Below are 23,352 nucleotides of genomic sequence, written 5' to 3'. Positions count from 1 at the left end.
TATCCTTCCACCTTCTTATTGGCCAACCTCACTTCCCTCCCGCTTCAGATTCGCCCAGATATACAGTGCTCCCTTAACATCCACAGGGGTAAGGTACCAGAGACACCCGCAAATGTTAAAAATCCAAGGATAACTGCTGCCCCCCCTTAAAAACACCCCTGGACCCCCCTTAACCCTTTGGCTGCAGTGGCAGTGATGACAACGTACTGACTGTGCCCATTGCGGAGAATTAGGGGAAAAATTGTGTTTTTTCATTTCATGTTTTAACCCTCTTTTCTTTAATCTTGAGAGCTAAAATTTTTGTCAGACAAATGTCAATCTTTCTGCTATTGTTTGCAACAAACTGCATGTCCATAGGCATGCCAAGCACAGAGAACGATTTGAGAGAATACAAGGTGTGTTTTGACTGTCTGATGCAGGAAATAGCCCAGAGAAGTGGAAATTTCCACCAAACCACAAGATTTTTTCCATACAAAATAGGGTTACAGCCACGTTACCTCATCACAATAATTGCGATAATAATGAAGATAAAACACTTTTAGCCAGTCTCCTGTGATTTCGTTACAATATTCCAGTGTTTACATTAGACTTTTAGCAAAACAGTAGAAACAGTAATGATGTGAGGCAAATCATAACAAACTTTATGAATGACTTTTATTACCATTTACTTTTATAAAGCTTATTGATATAATGTTATGAGTCATTTCATAACATTGCTGCACAGTTTGCAGCCGCAAAAATGTTCGCTGGCTAATGTGCTTAGCATCATGACTTCTCTGATTATTACAAAAATATCACTAAATCACTTTTATTTTTTCACTAATTCACAATACTGTATAATATAAAATAACACTTTCAGCCAATCTGGTATGATTTAAAAATAACACTTTCAGCCACTCTGGTATGATTTCAGTTAGATTTTAGTGCATATTGCTTCGTACTATTTATGAGAGAGAGAGAGAGAGAGAGAGGGGCACCAAACCGGTTTAGACCAGCTCATAGAGGGGTTTGAGGGAAGGAGGGGGCAGCAAACTGGTTCAGACCAGCTCATTGAGGGTACATGGAAGAAAAATACTCTCAGCCTGTCCTAACTTTTCCCCTGATGAATTAATGGCATAATAAATGAAGTGGCCAAAAGGAAGAGTGTTATATTTGATTCACTGGATAATGCCATCACTAAAACAACCATGAACTGTCTATCTATCTATAGCCCGATGCCCTAATCCCGCATAGGGTGGCCGCAGACAAAACGCCTCCAAGTCACTCTGTCACCCACCATTCGACTACCCTCCCCCCAACTCACCCCCCCCTCCCTCATATACCTCTCAGCTCCATCCCTCCACCTCATCCTCGGTCTACCCCTCCCTCTCCCTCCCTCCACCTCACCTACATACACCCTCTTAGTCAGTCTTTCATTCTCCATTCTCTTCACATGTCCAAACCACCTCAGTGTATTTCTCCTAATCTTTTCAACCACATCCACATCTACCCCACAACGTTCTTTCACTTCTTCATTCGTCAGCCTGTCCCTCCACGTCACTCCACATGCTCCTCTCAAGTAACTCATTTCCACTGCTCTCACTCTTGACTTGTTCCCCTCTTGCAAGGTCCACGCCTCGCTTCCATACGTCAGGGTAGGGATCACAATACCATCATGCAGTGACTTCTTAACTTCCATACTCACCTCCCTATTTCTCATCACTGCTTTCAGTGTACCAACAACCTTTCTTCCCTGCTGTACCCTTTCACGCACTTCATCCCCCAAAGTTCCATCCTTACTCATCACACTACTGTGCCTGGGATAATGTTACATTTGCAGTGAACAGTGTCAACAGGTGTCAACAGAGTTCAGTGAGATAAAATACTTTAGTAAATACAGCCTCGGTACTATATCTACCTGTGGATATTTAAAAACATTTATGTTATATCCACCAGTGGATATTTAAAACCGTTTATGTTATATCCGACTGCAGATATTTAAAACCATTTATGTTATATCTACCTGCGGATATTTAAAACCGTGTATGTTAAAATCGTGGGTGTTAAGGGATGACTGTGCCCTTTTCACCACTCTGTTGTCATACATTCACTCCACATGACCATACTGTCTCAGTACATTCTCTTCTATTTTGGTGTCCACAGACTTCCTCGTTCTGCATCTTTCACTCATCACATTATTCTGTATCCTATTCACTCTCCATATTCCACATACATTCCTCAACAGTCCCATCTCCACTGCTCTTACTCCTGACTTTTCATTTTCATGCCACACTGTAGTCTTCCACCCGTATGTTACAAGTTGGCACTAACACTCCTCCATGTAAGCCTCATGCAGCTGCAACACTCAAGCCTCTGTTTCTTATCAGGGCCTTCATTGCACCAGCTACTTTCCTTCCCTGTCACTCTACTTTCCACATCTTTTGCACATTTTCTGCTCTTTTTCTATCACTGTACCCAGGTATTTGAACTCTTTCACCAATTCTAGTCTCTCTCTCCATTCACTGTAACATCACACTGGGAGTCACCTCCTCCCTCAGTAACCAACACTTTACCCTTTTCTACATTTTCTCTCATGGCACAATACTCACAGACATTACAAAACTCTGCATTAGTCTACCAAGCTCTGGTCCTGTACTTGCAAGTACTGTAGCACTGCATCATCAGCATACAACAAATTTGAGATATTCCATCCATCACCATTCATTACCAACGCCATCCCTCTCTCCATTACTCATGCATTTACTTCTCTCATCACCCCATCCATATATATATTGAACAACCATGGGGACATCACACAACCTTGTCGCATACCCACATTGATTGTGAACCATTCTCGTAGATGCCCATTTACCCTTACACATGCCTCACTGCCATCATAAAAACTTAACGGTACCAGCAGCTTACCATCTACCTTGTACATGCGCAGAGCCTTCCACAGTCCTTCTCTGTTTACTTTGTCATATGCTTTTTCCAGATCCATAAATGCCATAAACACTTTATTCAATGAAACATATCTTCCCAAAATATGTTGCTTGTACTGAAGCATCCTTCAGATATCAGTCAGCATACAAACTATGCCAGGATCATTTAGAATTTTTGTTTTGTGTTGTTTGAGCAAAGAGTGGCTTTAATAACAATTCAATCGCAGTTAATTTCAAAACAGCATATAAACAGCTCTTAATCAGACATCACAGAAAAAAAAAAAGGTAAATGCATCCCAGTGGATGATACTCATATAATGAGTGTTATAATAGTTCAGGAACCTATGCTAATGTCATGTTTTAATGAGACAGCAACTTTTAATATCATTGGCAGTGTTTGTTTGTTTCAATTTTGAAGGTGCCAACGTGCTTGCTTGCACAAAAAGGCCATGATTTTTTTTTTCTTCATTTTAATGCAAGGAAGAAGAAAATAAAGGCTAGAAGCCTGCAAATTGTTCCTTCCAAGAAAATGAAAAAACAAGATAACAGAGAACCAAATTCAAGATCCATTTATTTTGAGATGTCTGGACTCTTAGCATTTAAAAGACTGGAAGTCATACTGTAGTAGGAAATACAGACAGAGGAAGACAGTTCCAGAGATGACGTATTGCATACGTGAAGGACTGGAGTAGCATTTAACTCTTGCATTAGAGAGTTGGACAGAAAAGGGGTGAGAGTTTGCAGCTGGGTGGGACGCACCTGCCACAGTGGTGGAGAGATGCAAGCAGACAGTTCAGAGGAACAGTGACCGTTGAAGTTGCAAGAGAATAGAGATAAAGATGCAAAAGTGTGGTGAAAGAGATAGAAGCTCCAGGGAGCCAGTAGAAAGAATAGAGCTAATGAAACAAAAAGCCTTTGACCCCACCTTGTTGAGAAGAGTTGTATGTGGGGAGCTTTCCCACACATGAGTTGTACTCTGCAGGCAAACAAATCCTGTTTATAAAGTCAGTGACTGTGCAGGGGTAAAGAAGGCACAGGGTCAGCTTAACACAGCTCGTTTTTGATGAAAATTTTACAAGAGAGGTAATATGTTCTCTCCAAGATAAATCCAAAGAAATGAAACCCCAAGTTTGTTTAGAGATGATGTGGGACTGAATTGCGTATTGTTGAAAAGTAGAGGATATTCCTGTTGTAGATTTTCCTGGGTCGAAAGATGTAAGAACTGAGGTTCCGATGCATTAAAAACAGGAAGATTACTTTTACCCCAATCAGAGATATGTGCAAAGTCAGACATTAAGTGTGCCTTAGACTCATCCCTTGTCTGTTAAAGTAATTGCAGAGATGGATGCTATGGGAAGTGGATGGAAAGGTGAAGGGTGGAGTCATCAGCTTATGAGTGAATAGGGTTAGATGTACGCTTAGGTCAATGATTAACAGAAGAAGAGAGTTGGTGACAGGACAGAGCCCTGAAAAATACCACAATTGATAGCCCTAGGAGAAGAACGGTGACTGTCGACAACAGCAGCTATAGAATGACCATTAAGGACGCTAGAGATGAAGGCACAGATAGGATAGAAACAATAAGAGGGCAATTTGGAAATTAAATATTTATGCTAGACTTGATCAAAAGCATTTGAGATGTCAAGTGCAATGGCAAAGCTTTAGCCAAAGTCCCGAAAGGAGGATGACCAGGAGTCTGAAAGGAAGGTAAGAAGATTTCCAGTGGACTGTCCCTGATGGAACTCTTACTGAGAGTTGGAAAGAAGGTACTGTAATGATAGGAAAGGTGCTTTAAAATTTTTTTGTTAATAGATTTAAAAACTTTAGAAATACAGGACATTAAAGTTTTTGGGCAATAGTTAGAGGGCTGGGAATGGTCGGGCTTTGAGACAGACTGAATGAAAGCAAACTTAAAAGAAGGAAAGGTACAAGTTGACAGAAAAGGCAAAAGCGTTTACTTGGGCAGTGTGTAAGCACAGTTCTTTAGGACAACAGGAGGGACCCCATCAGGCCCATATGCTTTATTAGTATGGGGACAGTGATGGCAGAAACCATCAGTTGAAATTTTAATATCAGCCAGGAGGATGTCAGAGGAGGGAAGTGATGGAGGAAAAGCACTGGAATCATCTAAGGTGGAATTGGAGAAGTCTGAACAAAGAGATCTGCTGTATCAGTAGAAGAAATAGCTACAGAGTCATCAGAGTGGAAAAGAAGAGGGAAGGATGAAGTGAAGTTGTTAGAAAGGTTTTTGGCAAGGTGCAAGAAAGAGCGTTAAGAACATGAGTTGGAGAGTGCAGAGCATTTAGTATGAATGAAATTACATTTAATAGAGTAAAGGACTGACAGCACGATTTCAGTGGATTCAGAATAGCCGAGATTCAGGGATGGGTTTGCTCCGGTACCTTTTGAAGGCCCTCTTGTGGACACATTAAAACAAGGGTGATAAAACAAGGTTCCTAATGTTTAGGCCCTTCCTGAATATAAAGAAGCAGTTATTTCTTATACTGTATTGCTGGATATGTTGTTAAAATGACCAAGAAAAAGATTCACTGTCTTCATTGTCAAGAAGCATTGGTATTAGCATCTAAAGGCAATAGTTATTTGAGCGCATTTATTGACGAGAGACGGGAGGCTTCCTTTATGCAAGTGAGATAGTAGTTTAAATCTCATGAAACTGAAAAATGCTTTCAAATTTTGCAAAAGAAATTCTTAACATCACCTTATGCCACTATAGTTATCTACACAGCTTTGTTACACATCTCTCACAGTATTACTGTACAGAGAATATTTGAATGTCTAAACACCTACATGTTGGACACCTCCATTGAGGTTAGTCGTGTTCCAGTAAAACTGGGATCGCAGTACTACAGTATTATTAGGGTACATCATGTAAAGAAATCCATCAAGAGAAAGCTATTGGTATCAAAGTAGGAAAGCAGCTGGCTAATTTGATTGCATTTAAAAATAATTATGGAAGTATATTTATGTATATAAAGATATGTGTTGGTAGTACTGTTAATAGCTGAAAGGTAATGACACCTTTACTGTATATAATGTGCTTATGTATTTTATGATGGTGAAATATACATTATTTTCATATATGTGCTCTTTCCATCGACCTCAAATTTATGTTTACCATATTTATTAAACAGATTTTAGGTAAAGTAGGTCATACAGATAAATGAGAAAAACTATGTTCTGTATTACAGTAACTTGTGACGTTGTATTATTCATACTCTTGGCTAAATGTATCCGCTTTCCCATACTCGTAGAGATGTAGGGGCAATCAGACAAAATAGCTTGAAATGTAGGGGCTGTTGGATTCCACAAAGATATTTGAAGTTTTCTATGTTATTGACAAGACTTATATCATTAAACATATGAATGTCCAATTCTTGTCTAACTGTTCATATAATTAGTTACAGACTTCAAGCCGGTCACGTCTGTTTCACCCGTTCGGGTCCTGTACAAGTCTTGTCCCCTTCTGTCCTCAGCATTGGCATTTCTGAGCCCTGAGAGACTGATAGTAAACCAAGGGGATGAAGGTGTACAAAGCTTAGCCAAATCCTCATGGTCTTTTGTGGACCAACTGTGGGGATTATGGTTCTTTTACACTAACTTGACCCAGATTTTGCACGAAGGTCACTGGCAGAAAAAGGCAATGGGTACACCACGCATAACACTTCTTTGGGATTAGCACTGTATTCTTGTGATGTAATCCATTGCTACAACTTAGAATTTAAGATGAAGAGATAGAAATTTTGGGCCAAGCTAAAGTAAACAGAGTAGCCCATAACGCAGAGTCATTGTTTTAGATGTGGTCAGCCTGCATACCTCATTACAGAGTGCATGTTCCAGCCAGGCAGAAGACAATTAAATCCAAGAAACTCTCGGCGATGAGGAGCGACGCCTTCATGTGGTGGCACTGATAAAATCAGGCTTTTTTGTTACCCGGTAATTCAAACGTCTTTCAACTCCCTCCCTATTCTCTGACAGGGGGCTAGTGGATTACAGAAAAGGACATAGTAGCTGTAGCCTGCAGGCCACCGAGTTCACGTTCAGATGAGCTTGGGGCCACAACAGCAACATAACTAATCACAGGTTTTATGAAATATCTGTCTATTCTGTCTATAGCCTGACGCCCTAATCCTGCAAAGGGTGGCTGCAGACAAAACGCCTCCAAGTCGTTCTGTCACCCACCATTTGACTGCCCTCCTCCAACTCACTCCCCCCTCCCTCATATACCTATCAACTCCATCTCTCCACCTCATCCTCGGTCTTCTCCTCCCTCTCCCTCCCTCCACTTCACCTACATACACCCTCTTAGTCAGTCTTTCATTCTCCATTCTCTCCACATGTCCAAACCACCTCAGTGTATTTCTCCTAATTTTCTCAACCACATCCACAACCACCCCACATCGTTCTTTCGCTTCATTCGTCAACCTGTCCCTCCATGTCACTCCACATGCTCCTCTCAGGTAACTCATATCCACTGCTCTCATTCTTGATGATGGATGGATGGATGGAAAAAAGGCAATCACTGGTGCCTGACTTGATCAAGATCAATACAGAAAGAGTACAGGCCAAGCAGATTTGTTGCATCTGTAAAATATACATCCATCACAGTCTCTGTCTTCTTCATTTTTACTGTTTTTATAAAAAAAAATAAATTTTGATTTAAATCATTATTTTATCACTGATTTAAATCAATTTTAAATCACATGACTTAAATCATAACAACCCTGCTCACATACACTCTCCTCATCAGCTTCACTCTCCATTCTCCACACGGCCAAACTACATCAATGTGTTTCTCCTAATGCTTCCTATTACATCCACATTCATACCACAAAGCTCCTTCACATCCTCATTCGTCAGTCTGTCTCTTCATGTGACTCCACAGGCTCATCTTAAATAACTCATTTCCACTGCTCTCACTCTTGACTTCTGTCCCTCCAACAAGGTCCAAGCTTCACTTCCATACGTTAGAGCTGGTATCACAATACTGTCATGTAGTAAGTTTTTTACTTCCATGCTCACTTCCCTGTTTCTTATCACTGCTTTCAGGGAACCAGCAACCTTTCTTCCTTGTTGTACCCTTTCAAGCACTTCACCCTCCAAACTTCCATCCTTACTCATCACACTACCCAAATTCTTAAACGTACTCACATTTTCCATTTCCTCCTCATCCAACCTCACTGTACATTCACTGACTTCGCTTCTCTCGAAGACCATCACTTTACTCTTCCCCACATTCACCTCCAGATTTTGTTTCTTACACACTCTCCCAAACTCATCCACCAAGCTTTGCAGCTCCCCCTCATTTTAACTTAACACAGTATCATCTTCCAAACCCTGCTCTCTCTCATTAGGTGTTAAAAAATACTCATAAAATATAGATTGGAAAAAAAAAAAAAAAAAAAAAAAAAAAAAGTCTAGTACTGGTACAAAGCAGGATGGCACTAGGACAGGAATAAATTATATCACTAAAGACACAAATGATGTCATCAGGTGTTTGAAGAATATTAAAAGTTGTTTGCATCAGAGACAGTGGCTTAAATATCAGATATTACTGGACACTAAAGAAGTCTGCGGGCAAAACATGGCTGTGATCAAATCAGTCATGGAAACAATGGAGAAAGTTTGGAGAGGCCTTTGTTCAGCAGTGGCATCTAAATAACTGATAAAAATACATAACTCACAAAATATTTTTAGAATATATTCATCCTGAGATCAAAACTGTTTCCTGAACCTAGTGCAAACTGAACATAAAGTTAATTTACTGGAACAACCGATTCACTTGCATTGATTAGTGCACAACACACCCTCACAATTTTATCTAGGGTTGAGAATTTTGTTGTTACATCAGGTTCTAGCATGTGAATTGGGATGGTCCCTCCCAAAATGGTGTACCTATTTTTCACAATACCAGTCACACGCTCCACATGTATTCTGACACTAGCAAGAGTCCTTGTTGTTTCAACATCTTTGGCATCTAACTGTTTTTTCCCTTTGGTGAAAGCTGGAGTTTCTACTGTTGCACCATAATAGGACAAAGTGTCCTTTATGTCAAACCCACGGTTAGCTAGTATCACATCACCTGGGTTGATGTTGTCAAGATATCCAGAGTGTTCAGTAATATGTCTATCACTAGTGCATCCACCCCACCCAGAGGAGATGAAATTAACTGTACCTTGAGGAGTTATTGAGATCAAATATTTGGCTGTGTTGTGGGACTTGTATGACGACCAAGTTTGAGCTCGAGCTTTGAGCTTGGCTGGTCTCTCAATGAAAACTTCTAAACAGTCAATAACAGACACACATTTGGAATACTTCTGGCGAAAACATGCTGGCAATGTCAGACGCTGTAGTTCCTGTTCTGGCCAAAAAAGTAAACATGGAACTAGCACAGCATTACATATGTTGATAATAGTGTGGAATGCACGTGCAACAACTGTTCTCTTTGTACCAAATCTGTATGCTAGATCCTGCACAGTCAAATTCAAACGAAGCCGCATTAGAGTCAATAAGAACTGTTGGAAGTTGGAAAGCCCTGACACACTAGGAATGTGATGCTTAATGTGAGATAACAATCCCATGAGGATGGAGTAGGATGACAGGCCAGTGTAGTATTTCACCTTTTCATTGTCGTTTCTGAACGACTCTCCCGTCAAAGACAGAGCATTGACCTTGGAATGGAGATCAATGATTTCAGATTGTTGAGCTTGACAATGGAGATGTTGTAAGGCTGCATCCAGAGTGGCCTCAGTCTGATGTGACACTGACGTACTGGGGCCTTCCCGTGCTGACGTATTTCGGCCATCCCACAATGACATACTGGGGCCCTCTGATGTTAATGTGCCGGGGCCTTCCATCTCCTCAACAGTTCTCGTTTCCACCTGGAATGTGAATAAATTAAGTATGGTCACTGAATTCTATTAAATATATTGCCATAACTGGCATGTATGCTGAAGTTACATAGTCACAGGTTTGGATAAGTTTTATGAAAAAAAAAAAAAATATTAGCACACTGCACACACAAATCGACAGACAGCATGTGCCTACAGTAATAATGTTTGAGGTTTAAAAGGACATTATGTTATGCAGTAACAGTAACAATAATAGTAATGAATTACCTACCTTCAAAAACATATGTGTGGAATGTAAGGGGAGCGAATGATGAGGTGAAAGAGAGAGAGATTGTCCAGGTGCTTGAGGGTGCGAAAGTGGATGTATGTGGAATAACTGAAACAAAATGGAGAGGAGGAAGTGTGAGAGAATGGGAGTATGGATGGGGTATATGTGCAGGAGTAGGTGAGAATGAGAGGGCAAAGGAAGGAGTATGTATAGTTGTGAGTAAAAGATGGAAGAAGAGCATAAGACAGTATGGATCAGTTGGGTCAAGGATTGTGTGGGTAAAGTTGAAAGTTGGAATACAATGTGGGTGATCGTGTGTGTGTATGCGCCAACGCAAGATCGTGCAAAGCAGAGTGAGAGAAGAGTTCTGGACAAATGTAGAAGTGTGCATGGAAAAGTTTGGAAGGAATGAGAGAGTGTTTTTGATCGGTGAAATGAATGGTAAAGTTGGGAATGTGAAGGTGGATGGAATAGTTAGTGAGTGGGGTGTGCCTGCTGAGACAGATGAGAATGGGAGTGCGTTAGTGGACATTTGTGCTGGGAGGGGGTTGGTGATAGCCAATACCCTCTTCAGGCATAAAATGATCCACAGGTATACAGGGCGAGTGATGAGAAGGGTGGGTGGTGAACTGAATGAAAGGAAGGCAATGATTGATTATGTGTGTGTGGATGAAAGGATGTGAAGACGTGTAATGGATGCAAGAGTTTATAGAGGTTGGGGCAGTGGACTTTCTGACCACTACTTGGTGGTGGCCAGAATTAGACTGAAAGTAAGATGGAGGAATAGAAGAATGGAAAGACGAGAGGAAGGAGTAGTTGCAAGGAGAGTGGAAAGGTTACAAGAGGATGAGAAAAAGGCAGAGCATAAGAGAGAAGTGGAGGAACGATTGGGCAAATATGAATTGGAGCAGATGGGAGACGTGGAAGGTGTGTGTAGGATATTTACAGAAGAAATATGTGCAGCATGTGATGTGGTGTGTGGAAGGAAGAGAAGACGGAGGGGGGTGCAAGGAACAGCGTGGTGGACTGAAGAGGTGAGACAGGCTGTGGCACAAAAGAAGAAAGCATACAATGAATGGATGAGAAATAGGGGCGTGGAAGAAGTTGAGAGGCAGAAGAGAGAGTTATATGTAGAGAGAAAGAGAGAGGTGAAAAGATTGGTAAGAGAGAGTAAGAACAGAGTGGATGAGGAATTTGGAAGGAATTTGAGTGTAAAGTGGAGGGACTGTAAGAAAATGTTCTGGAAAGAGGTGAAAAGAGTAAGACAGGGTGGAAGTGAAGTTAGCAGGGGAGTGAAAGATAAAAATGGTAGATTACTAGTGGAGAAGGGAGAAAAAGTGAGCAGATGGAGAGAACACTTTATGGAATTGTTGAACATAGAGGATGGAAGTAATGTGAGTATAAGTGGCTGGGGAATGGCTGGGAGAAGGAGGGAGGTGAGAAGACAGGAAGAAATCAGCAGGATAGAAGTTGTGGAAGCAGTGAAGAGTGTTAAATCGGGGAAAGCCCCAGGAATTGATGGAGTGTGTGGTGAAATGCTGAAGCATGGGAGAGAGATAGCAGTAGAATGGATGTGGAAGATGTGCAGATTGGCCTGGGAGGAAGGAAGAGTCCCGGAGGATTGGAAGTCAGGTATAATTATTCCCTTGTACAAAGGAAAAGGGGAAAAAGAAGTGTGTGGTAATCATAGGGGCATTTGTCTTCTTAGTATAATAAGAAAAGTGTACGGTAGGATACTTATTGACAGAGTTAGAGAAAGAACAGAGAAATTAGTTGGAGAAGAACATGGAGGCTTTAGGAAGGGAAGAGGTTGTGTAGATCAGATATTCATTCTTAGATCTTTAGTGGAAAAGTTTCTAGAGAAGGGAAAGAAGTTGTATGCGGCTTTCATGGATTTGGAGAAAGCATATGACAGGGTGGATAGACAAGGATTGTGGAAAGTGTTAAGAATATATGGAGTAGATGGGAAGTTGTTGAATGCTGTGAAGAGTATGTACGATGGTGCGAAGGCTGCAGTGCATGTGGATGGTGAACTAATTGAATTTTTCTCTTTGAGAGTTATTTTGAAACAGGGATGTGTCACGTCTCCATGGTTGTTCAATCTGTACATGGATGGGGTAATAAAAGAGGTACAAGGTAGGGTAGTGGATGTTGGAGTGGCCCTGGTGAGAGAGGATAGTGTCTGGAAACTCCCTGTACTGTTGTTTGCAGATGATACTGTGTTGTTGAGTGAAGATGAAGGGGAGCTGCAAGGCTTGGTGGATGAGTTTGGGAGAGTGTGTAAGAAATGGAATCTAAAGGTGAATGTAGGGAAGAGTAAAGTGATGGTCTTTGAGAGAGGTGAAGTCAGTGAACGTACGGCGAGGTTGGATGGTGAGGAATTGGAAAATGTGAGTACATTTAAGTACTTGGGTAGTGTGATGAGTAAGGATGGGGGTTTGGAGGGTGAAGTGCTTGAAAGGGTACAACAAGGAAGAAAGGTTGCTGGTTCCCTGAAAGCAGTGATAAGAAACAGGGAAGTGAGCATGGAGGTGAAAAAGTTACTACATGACAGTATTGTGATACCAACTCTAATGTACGGAAGTGAAGCTTGGACGTTGTTGGAAGGACACAAGTCAAGAGTGAGAGCAGTGGAAATGAGTTATTTAAGAGGAGCCTGTGGAGTCACATGGAGAGACAGGCTGACGAATGAGGATATAAAGGAGCGTTGTGGTGTGGATGTGGATGTGATAGGAAGTGTTATGAGGAACACACTGAGGTGGTTTGGCCATGTGGAGAGGATGGAGGGTGAAAGACTAACGAAGAGAGTGTATGTGAGTGAGGTGGAGGGGGGAAGAGGGAGGGGGAGGCCGAGGATGAGATGGAGGGATGGGGTGGAGAGGTATATGAGAGAGGGGGGTGTGAGTTGGGAGCAGGGCAGTGAAATGGCGGGGGATAGGGCGGTTTGGAGGCGATTTGTTTGTGGCCACCCCAAACGGGATTGAGGCGTCTGGCAATAGATAGATAGACAGAATTGCGGTGCAGCATTTTTGCAATTTTACCCTTTACATCAGTATTTTGGTAAACCTTATGATACTTGCATTTTCTGTTAATTCTGAGGAACATAATGCTATACCTCTCGGGTGCAGTGGCATTAGCCAATTTGGAAGTAAGCACCATACAGAGTATTCATTATGAGTGGTAGCTTATGGCTTTCATGTAGATACTGTGCAGGTCCTGTACTTCCTTCCAGACAAATTCCTGGGTTATCCACAGATTTAGTATCGATTATCCTATACTCACTTCAAAATCCTCATCTGCAGCAACCTTGGTGGTGCTGGCCTCCAACTCCAATACTGAGCTGTTACACCTGGAATGATCCAGTAAGACGTGAGCTGCAACAGCATGTCCACCATGTTCTCTCCGCTGTTTTATGAGAGCCCCCCTCCTCATGTGCCTGCCCAGACTGGCCCTGTTCCTTCTCTTGGTTAGTGATGGCACTAATGAGAAGACACTGGGAACATAATCTGGTGAAAGGGGGTTCTCACTCTTCTGCCCTGCAAAATAAATATTAACATCCTTTTCAATAATACTACCATTAAATTAAAAACTGGAATGTGAAGTCAGGCTCATATGCAGTGTCTATCACCAATCGCAACTACGCAACTTTTATCTTAACTTGGCCCATTATTTCATTCTGCAGCTTATTTCATTCCAAATAAAAGATGATACCAAGGCTCTACATCCTTTCCATAGCACTTCTTCATGACTTGCATCATCCTCTAGTGTTAATCTCTTGTGACAACTGGGATGGTAATTTTGGCCAAGGCAGAGTAAAAGGAGTACAGGCTTAGTACCGTACCATCAATCAGTGATATGGTAGGGCTTTTTTATAAGGAAATGTTTATAGCTCGGTCCTACATTACCACAGGTTAGCTTGGTTAGGCATGAAAAAAAATAACTTCCAACCAAAATGAATATCAACTGAAACTAGTCTGGGGTCGGTGATTTTTTTATTTATTTGATTTTTTTTTTTATTTATCTGAATTTTCTGTTTATAATATAGCTAATATTTCAAAAGCAGTATTCCAAATACTGTTAACTTCATGTCCTGTCTATCCACTGATAGTTCAGGCTTTTGTCACTGCCCAGTATCCTGATACCTACTTGTTCAAGTCCTTTCTGTATACTAATGGCTAAGGCTGAGTTGCCAGTGGTAATCAAGACAGCATATTCCAGAGCAGATTATATTACCGCACAGAAAAATCTTAAGCTGATATTATTATGACATGGACTTAAGTGACCAATCATAGCCTACCTAGTCTTATGGCTTTGGTTTTTTATTTATGGCTCATTATTTCAGATGTACAAATAATTTCAATACTTAGTTACACAAATGTAAAAATATTTTTTCTGTCATACAATGTAGCAATTTCTAATGGCACCATTCTCCAAAATCTGCTAACTTAATGCTTAAGTATCTGAATAAATGAATGCCAACACAAAGTTATACACAACTTTTATAAACCTTCAGGGGTTTTTTTTGTTAACTTTTAGGTAAAAAAATAAAATAAAAACAAATAAAAAATTTAATCACATGATTAAATCAATTTGATTTAATCAATGTCACCCCTGAATTAGTCACACAAAACATATAAGTTGGGTGCAGTTCTGTAAATTTACTACAAAACATTTACAGTAGTTTGGACATTTCAGTTAGTCAAGGCCTAGACACATACTGGTACATACAGACTCAATATGTGTGAAACAATTTAAAAAGTTATGCCTAAATGACAGTATATGCCAAAACTGTTAATAGCCTATTACTACTAAAGTTAACTTTTATATTACAAATGAAACATAACACTGGCACCAATTAAAATGAAGGTAATTTATTTCATGCTGATGAATAACACAACATAAAACTTGAAGACCTGAACAACATAGCTTAAATGATTTAATGTTTTATATTAACAGAAAAGAGTTGAACAGAGGGTGTTGCGATGGTTTGGGCATATGGAGAGAATGGATAATGAGCGATTGGTGAAAAAGATAACTAGATCTGATGTGAGAGGTGTAAGGCTGAGAGGAAGACCACGAATAGGATGGATGGACAGTGTGAAGAGAGCGCTGGATGCGAGAGGGATGTCTGTTGAGCAAGGAAGAGTGGCTGTGCATGACAGAAATGGGTGGAGAGAAATTGTGAATGAATAAGTGATGACGCAGCCCTGAGGGGATATTATCCCGCATTTGGTCTGATCAGCTATTTCAGGTCAGGTGCGGGTAAGGGGATGAGTCTGTTATGATGTGGCAGGGGTAAACCAGCTCTGCTGTCGGGCCCTGCTGCGGATGTCACTGATTGCATTGCGCAGTTGACCCTTGTGCACTGTGGTGCGGTGAGGATCTGTCCGTTCTCCCCTTTGGGGCTAAGATGCGAATGAATGTGTTTGAATGGATGAGTAAAGGGGGAGTGTGTCGTCCTGTCTCGGCTACCTCCCTTTCCTTGGGGGAAGCAGCCTAGGTATATAGATAGATAGATAGATAGATAGAAAAGTCTTACTACATACTGTAGTAAAAGATAAATATAAGTAGCTGTTGATATAACCTCTAGTAATTACATATTTTTTGTACTCAGAAAAAAATGTATATTTAGCTAACTGGAGCATGTATTGGCAGTTTGGCTTTCAATACTGCAACTTTCATTTCTAAGTAAAATGGAAAACTATACACAGTAATACTATAGGCTAGTCGCGGCGCACGACTCTGAGGTTGTCATTATTGTACCTTGGCAACCTACCATTCTGAAGTGCATCCAATTTCGTATCATATTATTCATGAATTATATTATTACAGCGAAGTTAAGCAACGTTGGGTCTGGTTAGTACTTGGATGGGTGACCACCTGGGAACACCAGATGCTGTTGGCATAACATTCTCCCTACGTGTCGAGTGGGGTTGGTGGAGGATTAGTGCCCCTCCCTGTAAAACAATTAACTCTAAGCCCTTGGCCACCCCGTTTGGGATACATGGCGTCTGGCAATGAATGAATGAATGAATGAATATTATTATGCACGAATATATCATACATGAATATTATTATACACGAACAAATTACAAACGAATCACATGCGTCTCATATTGTACACGAAATCAGACGCACTTTTGAATGGTAGGTTGCCAGAGCACGATAACAACAACCTCTGAGTTGCGCACCACGACTATAGTAATTATTTCATTTTATTCAAAACAGCTCAGCACAGGCTCATACTGGTATAAGACAGTTTTATACCAGTACTGTACAACTGAATAGTGTTCTCTACTCACACTATTACAATGATCCATCATGAAACAAATATCAGTTTCAAACGAACCACACTGTAAAATATTGGAAAATATAAAATGGAGATGTACCGATGTATCGGTACTGGTTGTATTGGCCCATTTTTTGAATATCAGAATCAGTATCGGCTGATTTTCTGCTGATGCTACAGATACTTAAAAGGAATTTAGTGCGTAGCATATCACTCACTGGCTGTTACTTTGTTAAACAGAATTAGGATGCGTTTTATAGGGATGAAAAATGACAGGTTGGTAGCCTTGCATCAGTGGCTCAAGGCCCTGCCACAGCCCTCGGACAGCAGGCACCATCCTCCCTCACTGGTATCGGTATCAGTCCAGTTTTATGGAATTGGTATCAGTCAACATTTTGGTATTGGTACATCTCTGATATAAATCTTTAAGCTATAACCAAACCTAACCAAACCTGGTCTATTGTACCCAAATCTTACCTTGAATATGACTCCACTTGCAATTTGTTCAGTGTCACTTAAACACCTAACATTCTTAATCATCACTGCTATGGAGAATTTGTCAGAGTTCTTCTGCATAAACCTGAATAATACTTAAACAAGGCTTGTGACATGGACCCTCCCCTTCTGTTCTCAAGCACACACATGGCCATGTGAGTCTTGTACTCTGTGACAGTATAAGCTGGATATCCCATGATATCTGCAACTGTTATGAATGATAAATATGACCGTATCTACTCAAATCATCAGCTCACCTGATATGAAATGCTTGCTACAGATTCGGGTGTAGGCTGTAGGCTGCCAGTTCTCCCTGCTCACGGCAGCTATCCACTTCTGTCGCCTTTCCTCATTGGCTGGAAATCGGTAAAAGTGTACTCCACTTCCAGTTTTCTGCCTTGTTCTACAGCCAAACGCACAACAGTGGAAAACCATTCTGGAATCATCACTTCCCTTTCCCAACACGTCCAACAGTTTGCCGTCCGCTACGGAGTAGGGAGTCATAAACAAAAGTCACGTGACTCGTGACGTCACATGGAAAAGGTCTTGTGGACCTTTGGTACTCGGTACCTTCCTCGGTTGTTGAGCTGGAAGAAATCGGACTTTTCAAATCGGCCCTCAGACAGGCTAAGTTGTTTGAATACTGTACTATGATTTTTCTTTTAGCTATGCACAATGCACTTTTCAGCATACTTCTGCTCTATGTTATTAGTTTTTTATTTAAAGACCGGTGCATTGGAAGTTTTAGGCCAATCTGTACTCTGTGCACCAGTGTGACTTCTAGAGGAAAGGTCATCCAGGTAAGATATCCAGGTAAGAAGGACATTTATAAAATAAATAAATAAATAAAAGTAGTGAAGATGAGAGAGAGAAAGAAAGGAAGTGGTGTATTGGTGGGTGCTGTGGTCATCACTTACCAACGCCCCGATAAAGTGGTGCGATATGTCATCTTAGGCTGGGGCTACTACTATGCTGTGTCTCTATGCCGTTCTGATGCCACTTCTTACTCCCTATGTCTATCTATTGCCAGATGCCTTGATCCCGTAAGGCGTAAGGGGTGTGTTATGCTAGGTGTTTTTACGTGACTTCTCGTCCTTAGAACAAGCTTCTGAGCCGGGGTTCTCTTTCGAGACCGCGGAACTAGAGTAGGCTACATAACAAGAGGAACAGGGCATAAAACTCGGCAGACCAACCTTACACGTATATTGCCATAATTACAATCTATACAGTACAATAACAATGAATCACATATACAGGTTAAGGGGGACACAGTCAAGCTGATTGACCCTGGCCCAGGCTGCTGTGGAACTGGCTGGTTACAAGTGGCGCCTGGGTGTGGGAGGTAGCTCGTCAGGTGTGCCTTCCCGTAGGAGGCACGGGACTACTGCCAGGGGCGATATCGTCCGGACGGGGCTGCTGGTTGGCATGGAGGGAAGCCCTTTCCTGGCAGGGCCTTGACTGGGAAGGTGGCCCTCTGGACCGGGTCCGAACAAGGCCAGCAGGGATGTCTGGGGGCTTGGTCTCTGCAGGGTTGGATTGCCATCAGGAGCTGCCTGGGGAGGCCCTTCCTCGTGGAGTCCGTCAGCAGAGGGCATCGTCCAAAGGCAGGCTGCAGGGCGTGGATCCCCAGGCTCATGATGGGTCCTCGCCACAGCTCCTCTAGCTGTAACTCCTCTGGGGGACTGCACCTGTGAGGAGAGAGAGAGAAATGTCCAACTCGGCCTCTGGATGGGTGGTGGGCCGAGCCAGGGACTTCCTCCAAAAGGGTAGTCTCAAGGGCTGTGGACGAAGGGCGTACAGTGGCTGTCCCTTCCTTCCAGGTGCGTACAGTGGCCGTAACTGCGGGTCCAGGGGCCCTATAGACAATGGCTGAAGTGCATGCAGTGGCTGTCACTTCCTGCCCGGTGCGTACAGTGGCCTCACCACGGGGCTGCTCCCTGAGTAAGTGGCAGACGAAGGGCGTACAGTGGCCGTCCCTTCCTTCCCGGTCTGTACAGTGGCCGTCACCGCGGATCTGCCTTTTCCTGGTTTACCAGCTGAAGTGCGTACAGTGGCCGTCACTTCCTGCTCGGTGCATAAAGTGGCCATTGTTATGCTAGGCGTTTTTGTGTTGGCTTCCCGTCCTAATAACGCCTAAGGTACAGTTGAGTTCCCTCTCTAGACTGGAGCTCAGACACAGTATGAGAGGAACAGGGCACAAAAACACAGGGCAAAACCTTACACGTATATTAACAAATTCTTTGCTACAAAACGGGAAGACAGTCCATACGATATTCTATGCAAAGTCAATACACAGGCAGGGAGAAGGGTTACGTGTATCGCGCAGGATACAAGATAGACAATAGGCTCAATTTGGGTAAATGGTGATACGCAGTTTCACAGTCCTTATGTTTGTGCCTCGTTTCACAGTGAGAGGGTGGGGTATGGTTTTTGCTGGGCACAGAGTAGTTCAAGAGTCCTTATTCTGGCACTGAGTTGGTTTCCACTAGTATAGAATGGATATACACTGTCACAAGAGTTCTTGTTCTGACACTGAGTTTTACCTCTCGTTTTGCAAAAGGTGGATATGCACTGTTGCAAGAGTCCTTATTCTGACACTGAGTTTTACCTCTCGTTTGGTACAGGGTGGATATGCACTGTCACAAGAGTCCTTACTCTGGCACTGAACTTTACCTCCTATTTGCACAAAGTGGTTTTGTACGGACGCAAGCGTTCTTGGTCTGACACTGAACTTTACCTCTCACTTGCACTGCACAGTCTCTGTCCTTATCGTGCACTTCCACTCCGAGTGGACTATGTATCACAATCACTGGTAGGAGGGCAAGGGGGAAAGGGAGCCTGGAGACTCACAGATGTCGGCCTGGCGTTGGCGGAGTCCCTTCAGGAGTCCCTTCGTCCCGCGGCCATGGGGCAACTCGCCGGGGCGTCACCTCTTGTTGTGGGCTATGATTGGGCGTGGTGAAGGGCCCCTCACTGTCGGGGCTAGGGACTGAGGTTTGGCCCTCAGGGCTGGGGTCAAACAGTCTCTGTAGGCACTCTTGCAGGCACCTGGTGGGGGAAGGGTGTCGCCTTCGTCGGGGAGGGGAGAGGTCTCACCCTGGGGTCCTGGTAGCACCCTCGAGGGTCCGTTGGCTGTGGTCTCCTTCCTGTTGCACCGCTGTCAGGGTAGGGCTGTGGCGTCGCTCCCAGCAGGAGTCCGTCAGGTGTGGGTCCTCCTTGGGTGCTGACTGGATGGAGTACAACCCCAGGGATAACACAGGGCCTCTCCACCAGTGCTCGAGTTGGAAGTCCTTCTGGAGGTTGCCTCGATCCTGGTGGGTGGAGATTCGACCTACGCCCCCGCCAGTGGGCACGGCTGAGTGCAGGTCGCCCTCATGATGTGAAGTCACAGGGGGCGAGGGACTTCTGTAGCGTCCCTCCCTGGCCTGGCTACAGGCTGTTGCTGAGGTCCCTTGGGCAACAGGCGGAGGGCGGTTACAGGCCGTCCCTCCCCTGTCAGTGCAGTTACCGGCTGTCACCGGGGCCCGACTTCCTGATGGAACCACAGACGAAACGTGGCTACAGGCTGTCGCTTGCCCGTGGGCGAGACTACTGGCCATCGCCAGAGTCCCGTATGAAGGGCGACATGTAGGCGAGGAGCAGCTACAGGCCGTCTCCTGCCTACTGGTGTGGCTACAGGACGTCACCAGTGTCGTGCCCTCCGAGGCAGCTGCAGAAGGAGAGGAGGCGTACTGTTCTCTCCCCACGTGCGGCTGCAGGCCATCATGGGTTCTGCAAAGGGGTTTAGCAGCACTTGGAGCAGCTATAGTTCGTCTCCTTTTGGGCGCAGCTACAGGCCGTCACCTTATTAGAGCGGCTACAGGCCGCCTCTGAGTTTGCGCGGCTACAGGCCATCGCTGGGGTGTTGCTTGGAGCTGTGTTTTCAGCTCCACCCTGATCCTGGCAAGGGCTGGCCTGGCCAATAGAAGGTGCATTTGGGCTGGGGTGGTCACGTTGGGTGCACTCCAAGGAATAGGGGCACGCAGCCCAGTGGGACTTCTGTCTGTATTGTACGGACATTGCGCGTGTGCCATATACCCCTCTGTAGTCTCCTCCTGGGGGTGTAATGGTGTCCTCAGTTGCCCTGGCCGGCATTTCACCATCGTCTTCGGGGAAAAGTCACGTTCCTGTGGCTAGAGGTAGTAGGTCTTGGTGGTGCTGGTGTTGTGGGCTGGCGTTATGTGTTGCAGGAGGGTGTTCCATTGTGTCGTCGCCAGGTTTTCGTCGAGGTGAGGGGTGCAGGTGAGGAAGAGGGTGGAGGGTGCGGAGGCTGTGTGGAGGAGCTGGAGGAGATGATGAGGTCTGCGGACGTGGTGTTTCCTGCTGAGGGTTGGTGCCCAGGTGGCGTGCTGTATTCTCTTGGTCGGAGGTGGTTGTTGTGCCAGGGGACTGAGTTGAATGCTGATGACTGGGGAGGCGGCAGTGGTTTTATGCCAGGACAAAGTGCTGGTGTTTTCCCCCGGGATAGGGGTGGGTGGAACTTGGGCCCGATGTAGCATGAGGGTGATAGCGGTCATGTTGGGGTGTGAAGGCTGGGGGTGGTTGGTTCCTGTGGTGGAGGTTAGGTGGGGGGTGGGGGAGGGGGTGGCGATGTATCTTGCGGGAGGGTGTAAAAGGCAGCCATAGCGGGTGATGGTGGTTTTCAGGGCGGGCATGGGTGGTGAAGTGGGTGGGCGGCCTCGTGGTGCTCTGGTTGCATGCGGTGTGGTGTTGGGAGGGGTGGTATTGGATGGAGGTGTTTGAGGTGGGGGTCTGGAGGGGGTGTGTGGTGTGGTGGAGAGGGGAGATGTGGGGGCGAAAGTGGCAGAGGGTGGCATATGGGTGTGTAAGGGCGTCTTGGTTTCGGGAGGTCTTTGTGTTTTTGGGTCGGGTGGTGGTGGCTGGGCAGCACGTGATGCAGTGTGGGGTGTGGGAGGTGAAGGGGTGGTGGTGGGGGGGTGAGGGGTTGGTCGGGTGGGGGAATTTGGGGAGGTGGTAAGGCTGTAGGTGAGGTGATATGCAGCGTTGTTGGTGAAGGAATTGATGGTGAGGGAGAGTGAGAGGAGGGGAGGGAGGAGGAGGGCGTGATGTAGCAATCGTAGGAGTTGGGAGGAGGGTCAGGGGCAGCGGCCGGAGATGGTGTGCTGCGGGGGATTGGCGGGGCAGGGCTAGGGGAGGTGGTGGCATGGAACGGGCGTACATGGCGATTTCTGTAGGTGTGGGGAGTGTTATTGTAATCTATTGTTATTTGGTAGGGGTTATGGACGTGGGTGATGGTGTACGGGCCCATAAAGCGGGGGGAGAGTTTGTGGGGAATTGGCAGCTTTGCGATCATCACAGAATCACCTGGTTTGTAGGGGGTGGCATCTGGTTGCAAGTCGAGGCCGTTTTGCAGGCGGTGGAGTCGCCTCTTGAGGTGATGGAGAGGGTAGGACATTGGGGGTGTGGAGGGCGGCTGTAGGTGTTGGCGTAGGGGCAGGAGGAAAGGTGCTTCCCCAAATACCCGCTCGTGAGGGGTTATGCTGTCCTCCTGGGGCAGGAGTTCATTCCCCACTGAACAGTTTTAACATGTGCTGGCTAGTCCTCATTTTCAGTTTCCTCAATCTGGGTGCGTACTTGGTTCATGGGGGTTCGGTGGCTCCTTTCGCGGACTCCATTTCCCTGTGGCCAGTATGGGGAGAAGTGGTAGATGCGATGGCCAGATAAGTTAGCTAGCTCTCGCCATATGGTGCTGGTGAATTCTGGGGCATTGTCCAAGTGTAGTTTCTGGGGAATTCCAAATTAGGGGAAAACGTGGCGGATTAGGGCGTCAGCCACGGCGATGGCGTGGTGTTCTTTTGCCAGGCATGCAATGATATCTACAAAGATGATGATGTATCGGTAGCCTGATTTGGGTGGCAGGGGTCCTACTACATCCTTGGAAAGTAACTGCCAAGGTTTGTGGGCAGTTATGCTCCCTGAAGGGCCGGCAGTGTGGGTTGTGTCTTTACCTAATGCACAGGCTTGGCAGGACTGGGTGATTTGTTTGGCCAGGTTGGAGGGGCTGGGGGTCCAATAGGTATCGTTGAACACCTGGAGGAGTTTCTTCATACCCAGGTGGATCCCATTATCGGAGTGGAGGTGCCTCATGGTGTCCAGGGCAGTGTCGGAGTCGAGGATGATGTGTCCCGATGGGGTAAACAAGTGGTCGCCCTGCTGGTGGAGTTTGGTGAATAAGTGGGGTGGGATCCAGGGCAGCTGGTCCTTGTTGCACCACCATTGGAGGAGCTCTGGTTTGTGTTGAATTACGTGGGTAGGGAGCCAGGAGAGTTCGTTGGCATTAGTGTGGAGCTTGCCGGGGCGGTAAGATGTTTCGTAGTTAAACTTTTTTAGTGTCTCTTTCCATCTGATCAGCTGGGCATTGTGAGTGTCTGATTGCCGGTGCCACTGGAGTGACTGGTTTTCCGTGATGATCGTGACGTTCGTCCCAGATAGGTAAGCCCAGAAGTGTTT

General features: G+C 44.6%; 2 protein-coding genes across 2 annotated transcripts in view; both read right to left on the bottom strand.

Annotated features, from left to right (window-relative positions):
- LOC145398779 (uncharacterized) overlaps nt 1-17,277 on the bottom strand; it is a 33,420-nt gene extending 16,143 nt beyond the window's left edge. Inside the window, exons 1-3 of the mRNA XM_080271588.1 lie at nt 17,100-17,277; nt 13,341-13,537; nt 9,560-9,820 (exon numbers count right to left, since the gene is read on the bottom strand). Of these exons, the coding sequence (XP_080127714.1) occupies nt 9,560-9,820; nt 13,341-13,537; nt 17,100-17,277 (636 nt within the window). The remainder of the gene's footprint in view (nt 1-9,559; nt 9,821-13,340; nt 13,538-17,099) is intronic.
- Nucleotides 8,696-9,439, bottom strand: LOC145398780 (uncharacterized). Its single transcript, XM_080271589.1, has one exon. It carries the CDS (start codon nt 9,437-9,439, stop codon nt 8,696-8,698), a length of 744 nt encoding a protein of 247 aa, XP_080127715.1.
- Nucleotides 17,278-23,352: the final 6,075 nt, after the last annotated feature.

The sequence above is a fragment of the Coenobita brevimanus genome, chromosome 46 (genome assembly GCF_032717465.1).
Source record: "Coenobita brevimanus isolate Jiangsu-jjx chromosome 46, ASM3271746v2, whole genome shotgun sequence".
NCBI lineage: Eukaryota > Metazoa > Arthropoda > Malacostraca > Decapoda > Coenobitidae > Coenobita > Coenobita brevimanus.
This window is presented reverse-complemented; position numbering and strand designations above follow the sequence as displayed.

Excerpts from the sequence above, each read along its gene's own strand:
- LOC145398780 (XM_080271589.1), bottom strand. The coding sequence starts at position 9,439 with ATGCGGCTTCGTTTGAATTTGACTGTGCAGGATCTAGCATACAGATTT.